This window comes from Myotis davidii, unplaced genomic scaffold, assembly GCF_000327345.1.
Source record: "Myotis davidii unplaced genomic scaffold, ASM32734v1 scaffold208, whole genome shotgun sequence".
Lineage (NCBI taxonomy): Eukaryota > Metazoa > Chordata > Mammalia > Chiroptera > Vespertilionidae > Myotis > Myotis davidii.
The window spans coordinates 1,921,343-1,928,861 of NW_006299706.1; the positions used below are offsets into that span (position 1 = coordinate 1,921,343).

The 7,519-nt window shown below is 52.4% G+C and overlaps 1 protein-coding gene and 1 long non-coding RNA gene across 2 annotated transcripts in view; one reads left to right on the plus strand and one right to left on the minus strand.

The window, feature by feature from the left end:
- The first annotated feature begins 1,625 nt into the window (after window positions 1–1,625).
- The window catches only part of TMEM79 (transmembrane protein 79), a 9,063-nt gene continuing 3,169 nt past the window's right edge, over window positions 1,626–7,519 (plus strand). The window contains 5 exon segments of the mRNA XM_006775720.2: window positions 1,626–1,727; window positions 2,385–3,004; window positions 3,007–3,261; window positions 3,536–3,749; window positions 6,530–7,516. Of these exon segments, the coding sequence (XP_006775783.1) occupies window positions 2,542–3,004; window positions 3,007–3,261; window positions 3,536–3,749; window positions 6,530–6,737 (1,140 nt within the window). The 5' untranslated portion in view covers window positions 1,626–1,727; window positions 2,385–2,541 and the 3' untranslated portion in view covers window positions 6,738–7,516.
- LOC107184973 overlaps window positions 6,003–7,519 on the minus strand; it is a 3,940-nt gene continuing 2,423 nt past the window's right edge. Inside the window, exon 2 of the long non-coding RNA XR_001515883.1 lies at window positions 6,003–6,626. This is a non-coding gene — a long non-coding RNA (uncharacterized LOC107184973). The remainder of the gene's footprint in view (window positions 6,627–7,519) is intronic.

Sequence of the window (7,519 nt, forward strand, 5' to 3'; positions counted from 1 at the left end):
CTGCACCTTTGCGGGCCAGTGACCGACGGCTACCAAATCTCGCGGAACTCGTTTTCCCTCCCGGGAAGTTGCCCGAACTAACTCTGGGCAGCGGCAGCTTAACCTTTTTCCGGCTTCTTCAAGCCCTGAAGAAAAACTTTATTGACAAAGCTACCAGAACACGGACAGTGGACCCAGCCAGTGGGCTGAAACCAAGCTGGCTGGGCTCATGCTAGGACCTAGGAGCTGACTTTGCCTCGTCCCTACAGAGATTATTTAGTCCATCCTTCTGCTCCTCCACCCACCCCCGGCCAGTTGAACCAAGTCTCTTTCAGATTACTGGGTAGAGTGATTCCAAATCTCCCATTTTCTATTATTTAAACAAATAACAGAAGTGTGTGTGAAAGTGTTCTTGTAAAGAGCCGAACATAAGAGTAAGGCTTTCCGCCGAAACCGGTTTGGCTCAGTGGGTAGAGCGTCAGCCTGCGCACTGAGAGGTCCCGGGTTCGATTCCGGTCAAGGGCATGTACCTGGGTTGTGGGCACATCCCCAGTGGGGGATGTGCAAGAAGCAGCTGATCGATGTTTCTCTCTCATCGATGTTTCTAACTCTCTCTATCTCTCTCCCCTCCTCTCTGTGAAAAATCAATAAAATATATTAAAAAAAAAAAAAAAAAGCAGTAAGGCTTTCCAAGACATGAACCTTCTGTAAGTGCCTTGGCCCTCCATCTCTCCCTCCCAAACATTTCCAGCCCAAACATTTATTGCACACCCGCCGTTTTCCAGCCACAAACCCGGGTCTGGAGACACAAAGATGGGCAACCCAGACACAATCCCTCCCAAAGCTCAAATGACTTTAGAGGTGAGGTTCCACCATGACTCTGCCCCCTGGTCCTCCCACTGGAAAGACCACGTTGGATTCCTATTGCTTTCTTGACCTTAAACCTAAGCTAAAAACAAACAAACAAACAAGGGATTGGGATGGAGGGGTGGGGAGAAAGCTGTGTACATGTTGTTATGGAAACAAATTTCCCCTCGACCAATATGATCCTGTTCCAATCATTGACCTTCTTTCTGTTCCTGAAACAGCCTAAGTCTTTCCCACTCATTGGTCTTGCACTTTCTGTTCCTCTGCCTGGAACATTCATACTTCTCAGTTCCCTTCAGGTCTCGGCTCACATGGCACCTTGGCAAAGAGGTTTTCCCTCATGAGACTGTCTTACTGACTTAGTTGCTAGGCTTCTTTATTATCTGTTACCCCAGTAGAACAAGCTCCTCAAGAGCAGAGACCTTGCCTGTCATCTTGTTCTCTTACCTGTCTGTGCCTAGAATAGTGTCATTAATAATAGGTGCTCAATAAATATTGAATGAATAAGTGTACAAATTCCAGCTCTTTTCTGGGTGTTCCCTACTCCAAGCACCCTTTGATGCACATACCCAATGGTCCCCCTCTGCCTTGCTGAGCTGGGAGCTCCTGCATGTCCTGTTTGCCTGGAACACACTCTTATTTCTATGCCCAGCTGCACCCCCACTTTCAGAAAGAATGGCGTGCTCCTCTAATGCTTTTTCTGTCGGCCGATTCAACGGGGCGGGGCCTGCCCCTTTAATCTGGGCCCCACCTGCTCTGGTCAGACTGGTTTGGAGACACAGGTAAAGGGAGGGAAGGAAAGGAATACTTGCAGAGCCAGCAGGGAGCTGGGCAGCTCTTTCTCAGAAGCTGGGGACCCTCCACGTCTCTCCAGGTTGAAAGTAAGAGGGTGTCATGGGTCCAAATGGCAAGGGGTAGGAGGCCCTCGAGGAGGTGGAGGGAGGGATCAGCCCCACCAAGAAGCAGTGAGATGGCAGGGAGAGGAGAGAGACGGAAGAGGCATAGAGAACAGCCATGATTGGACCTAGAAATCAGAATGCACAGACGTACGATAGATGAGGTATGCTAGTGAGGAGTTTAGAAACTGTCCAAGTGCCCAGACTGGAGACTAAAGAATAGGGAACGCTGCTACTGCCAGTTCCTTGGGACAGATTTGTTGGCAGATCCCTGGTCTCAGTTGCCGGGAGAGTTCTAAGTGGGTATCTCCAGGAGAAGGGGAGGTTTGAAAGTGAAGGGACGGCCTTTCTGTCCACAAGGAGACCCTTAGTGGGAAGGGAACTCTTAACAAAATTCTAGGCACCTCCTCTTCCTCCCATTCCTGCATTAGGGTGGCAATGACCCCGGGGGTTTTGGTGGAGGCGGTAGAAGGCATGGGTGGGGACTGGCTGAGGCCAGAGCTGACAGGGCCTGTGCCCCCTGACTCACCCTTTCCTGCTGGATTGGATTTAATGTCAAAAGGGTTCTTCCATCTCAGCTGCTCACTTCCCTCCTGCCTCCCTCTCTTTCAACACTTTCCTCTGAACCATGTTCTTCTTAAGGTCCCCGAAGGGGCTAAAGCCCATGAGGCCAGCTGCCCTGGAGCGTTCCAGTTCTACCAACCCGTCCTAAGGCCAGAGGACAGAGCTTCTGACAGAGCTCTCCTGCTGCCTCCGCCGTGACATGACCTCCGGTAGACGCCAGAACTGAGGCCCCAGGATGACAGAACCCGAGACCCTGAAGCTGCTGGAAGTGAAGAGTCCCGAGGCCCCGGAGAAGTGCCCACCCGAGGCCTTGGTCCCCAATGGCAGGCAGCCCGAAGGGGAAGGTGGGGTGCAGTCCCCTGGTGCTGAGTCCTCGAGAGTGGAGTCTTCAGCTGGGTCTCCCGCAGCTGAAGAGGGGACTGGAGACGGTCTAGACAGCACAGTAAGCGAGGCGGCCACCCTGCCCTGGGGGACTGGCCCCCCGCCCAGTGCCCTGTTCCCCGATCCCCCTGGTTGGCGGGACATTGAGCCCGAGCCCCTCGAGTTGGAGCCACTCAGCAAACTAGAGGAGTTGCCTGAAGATGATGCCAACCTGCTGCCTGAGAAGGCAGCCCGGGCCTTCGTGCCCATCGACCTGCAGTGCATTGAGCGGCGGCCCCAGGAGGACCTTGCGGTGCGCTGTGAGGCGGGCGAGGGCGAGAGCCCTGTGAGCGCAAGTGGGCTGAGGCCGTGGCTAGGCCGCCTGGCCACCCCTGTGGGAGCTGCGGGAGCTGCGAGGGCCATGAGGGCCTGAAGGCCGTGGCCTCCGTGGGAGCAGCTCTCCTCCTCTTCCCCTGCCTGCTGTATGGCGCCTACACCTTCCTGCCCTTCGATGCCCCCCGGCTGCCCACCATGAGTTCCCGCCTTGTCTACACACTGCGCTGCGGCGTCTTCGCCACCTTCCCCATCGTCCTGGGTGAGCTGGGGCCCTGTGAGAAGGAGGGGGCGTCTGGGGATGCACTTGAGGTCAGGGCCTGTCCGGCTTGGGGAGCAGGGGTTTTCTCCACTCAGCCTGAACCTTCAGGCCTCGCACACCCTGCCACCCTGTGTGCCTGTCCCCTCCCAGGACCCCCGAAACCCCCTCTGGAGAGCCCATGACCTTGAGCTCTCCACTACAAACCCTGCCCTGCATCCTGTCTCCCGGTCGATCCTGACCCGTGTTCTCCCCCTGCCCCCGCGCCCCCGCCCAGGGCTCCTGGTGTACGGGCTGAGCCTGCTGTGCTTCTCCTCCCTGCGACCCTTCGAGGAGCCTCGGCGGGAGGTGGAGATCCACCGGCAGTACGTGGCCCAGTCGGTCCAGCTCTTCATCCTCTACTTCTTCAACCTGGCCGTGCTGTCCACCTACCTGCCCCAGGACACCCTCAAGCTGCTCCCTCTGCTCACCGGCCTCTTCGCCGTCTCCCGGTGAGTTGGGGCAGGGCACCGGGCAGGTGATGGTGCTAGAGGGACCCAGGACTGAATGTCTGGAGAGCCACTCAGGGACAGGGAGCTTTCTGGATCCTGCCTCAGCCCAAATGTGTGCCCCGGAAAGATGAGTCCACTTTCTCCCTTGCAACTTGCCTCCCCTGGGGGAGCAGCTCGTATGTCTTCTCACAAGAAGTTGATTTCAGAGGCGCTTATGCCATCGAGGACGGAACGGGCTCCCCGGTGTCACAGACACCAACCTCCACGCACTGCGGCCACTCCTGTGACGCTCTGGGCAGGGAGCCGATGGCCTCTGGTTGAACACCCGCTATAAAGGGCTCCGTGCTCTATAAGGCAGTCTGCTTCGTTTTTCAAAGGTCCTGATTATTACAAAGTTCCTTATAGTGTGCTCAAAACTGCCGCCCTGGCTCTGATCTCTGGAATTGCCTGGGATAAATCTGGATATTTGATAACAGCCTGCTCCCCTAGTGTTTACTTGCTGAGTGACCCTGATTTCTTCATTGTCCTGAGTCCTTCCCTCTGGGTAGGAAATTCTCCTACTTGTCCTATGGGGTGGGGAGGCCTGGTCAAGGGTATTGTTCTGTTCATACCAACCAAGGCCACCTCAGTTCTCATGGCAGCCTCATTGCTCTCATTTATAATTTACAGCCACCTGAAATCCTTAAAGGTGCTTTCATGTGAACTACTGTTAACCCAGAAGGTACCTTTGAATTTGTCTCTAACACATTTCCTTTCGTCACTTTCAATATACAAATCCAGACTGATTTAATTGCTAAAACACTCTTCTTATTGAGCTAAAAGTTGTCTTCCTGTTACTTCTGATGTCGTCTAGTGGTCCTGTCCCACCAGCCTCCCATCACATAGCCCTGCGTTTTCTCCTAGTAGATGTTTCCCAAGATAAACATTCCCGCTCATATAACTCCACTTCCCGTCTCCCTCTCGGGGAATGCTGGTTTCATTACAAGTTGGTTTAAGCCATGAGAATCATCAGGGAGCTAAAGAATCGGTGATTGTCTGGTCCACCTGACCCATTTTATACAGAGGAAATCACAACAGATTGGGGGAGAACAGTCGCTCAGGTCTGCCAGCGCAAGTGGCAGGACTAGAATCCAGGACCCTTCCCTCCCTTATCCAAGGTCCTTTCTTTTCTACTATAGGCAAGTAACAAGCATTTTTTAAAAATCTTCACCTGAGGATATGTTTTTATTTTTAGAGAGAGGAAGGACGGGAGAGGGGGTTGTGACAGACAGACAGACATCAATGTGAGAGAGAAACATTGATCTGTTGCCTCCTGTAGGTGCTCCAACTGGGGATCAAACATGCAACAAAGATATGTGCCCTGACCAGGAATCGAACCCACAGCCTTTTGGTGCAGGGGGGGATGAAGCTCCAACCAACGGACCCATCCAGCCAGGGCTATTCTCAGCTTCTTTATTTTCTTGGGGGAGAAAAAAAACAAAATCATATATATATTTAAAATTGATTTCAGAGAGGAAGGGAGAGGGAGAAATAGAAACATCAATGGTGAGAATCATTGATTGGCTGTCTCCTGCACGCCCCCTACGAGGGGCTGAGCCTGCAACCCAGGCATGTGCCCTGACCAGGAATTGAACCATAACCTCCTAGTTCATAGGTTGATGATCAACCATTGAGCCACACTGGCCAGGCTGTATCTACTTTCATCATCCATTTCATCTATAAGATAAAGTTGTGAGGATTAAATAAGTTAATTCACGTAGAGTGTGTACAGTAGCCTGGCACTTGGCAAGGGCTTGCTAAATGTGAACTTTTACTATTATAACAACTTGCCGCCTAGTGCAGTAGAGAAGCAGTGGTTACTCTTCCCTCTGTTTAACAGGTTTAAACATGGAGGCACATCAACTTGATAGTAAGTTGTCCTTTATATATTAAGAGGAAGCTGCTCTCCTCCCCTGTGGAGGGGTATGTATTTTTAGTGGATATTCCAAGAGAACTTTGGTTGTGGCTTATCCATCCTCTGGGCGTCACCCTCTGGAAGCTGCCTTCCTTACTCTTCCTCTGGCTCTCTGAGATGGCGGGAGGAAGGGTAATGAACAGGCTTGGGATCAAATCACAGTTTTACTATTTCCCACATATGTGACCTTGACCTTGGATCAGTCTTACTTAACCCCTTTGGAATCTTAGTTTCTTCATTTGCAAATGGGGAACTAAACACAATGGAAGGTGCCGCTGTAAAATAATGAGGAAACTGTCTATATACTGATAAAACTAATTGCCAAGATATGTAAATCGGGGGAAAGTCAATGTGCAGAACAGTCTAAATAGCATGCTCCCAAACTGCAAAAGGGGGTGGGGAGGAAAACAGATCTTTTTGTTCATACATGCATTAAAAAAAAAATCACTTTTTACACAAGAAACCATAATATTGGATGCCTGGGGTAGGGGTGGAATAAGGGAGGGGAGGAAAGAGAACAAAGGGTGGCAGGGATCAGTAGAGGAAGGTATTTAATACATGCATTAGTACCTTTGCATTTTGAACCATGTGACTGTATACTGCCTACTCAAAAAATTTTAATTAAAATTTGAAAAACAAAAGAGGGAGGGAAATAATAAACTCACCTCATAGAGCTATCGGGAATTTTATCGGGAATAGTGCCCCTTGAGTAACTAGCATTGCGCCTGGCACATTGTACATAAACATTTACTGTCTTTAGAAGCATCAGTCACACCCACCAACCATCCCCCTCCCTCACTGTCTGTCCTCTCTTCTCGCCCGGCAGGCTGATATACTGGCTGACCTTTGCCATCGGCCGCTCCTTCCGTGGCTTTGGCTACGGCCTGACATTCCTGCCCCTGCTGTCCATGCTGGTGTGGAACCTCTACTACATGTTCGTGGTGGAGCCTGAGCGCATGTTCACTGCCACTGAGAGCCGCCTGGACTACCCCGACTATGCCCGCTCGGACTACAGGCCCCGCCCCTGGGGCTGAAACAGTTCTGACCTCTTGCCCCAGCCTGGGTACCTTGGTGAGATGAATCCCGCTCTGACCCGACAGGGTCCCCTCCAATCAGGGCTTGGATTGACTGACCCCCGCCCCTTCAGCTCTCCCCGTGTCTGGGCTGGCCTTCACCTTCGAAGCCCAGGATAGGCATGGGGGAGGGAGGTAGACCAGATGTTTTCTTGCAGGGAGAGGTGGACAGTTATGTTCCTTAAGGATGCTGAGGGAACAGGGCCAAGACCAGGGCAGCCTCCCTGAGTGGCCTACCTCCCTCCACTGCCACTAGCGCCCACCACTGCTGAACTCGTCCACTCTCTGGCCGCCTGTGAGGTGGTGGGCAGAGCCATAGCCAAAACGCTGACCACTTCTGTGCCAGCTGTCTAAGCACAAGGCCTCAAGGAGACTGGAAATACTGCTCTTGCCTAGAGATAAAGGCTGGGCATCGGATCAAATGGGACTTGGGTAAAACCATCCTGGGGCCTGTGTTGAGAACCCTCCATGACTGGCCCTCACAAGCCCTTTAGACTCAGTCAAGACTATTACAGCTGCCCCAGCACAGAGCTGCTGCCTCCTGTCTTCCGACCAATTAGGCCCCTGTAACTTCCCACTTCCAAACTGCTCAGAAGAGAGGAGCACACAGGGAAGCCTGCCTCCCATGAGATGTGTGTGTGTGTGTGTGTGTGTGTGTGTGTCCATCCATGTCCATGCATGTGGTGGCTTGGGCGTGGTTGGAAGGCACAATGGCTGGTGTTAACCCCATGTGAATGTGTGTG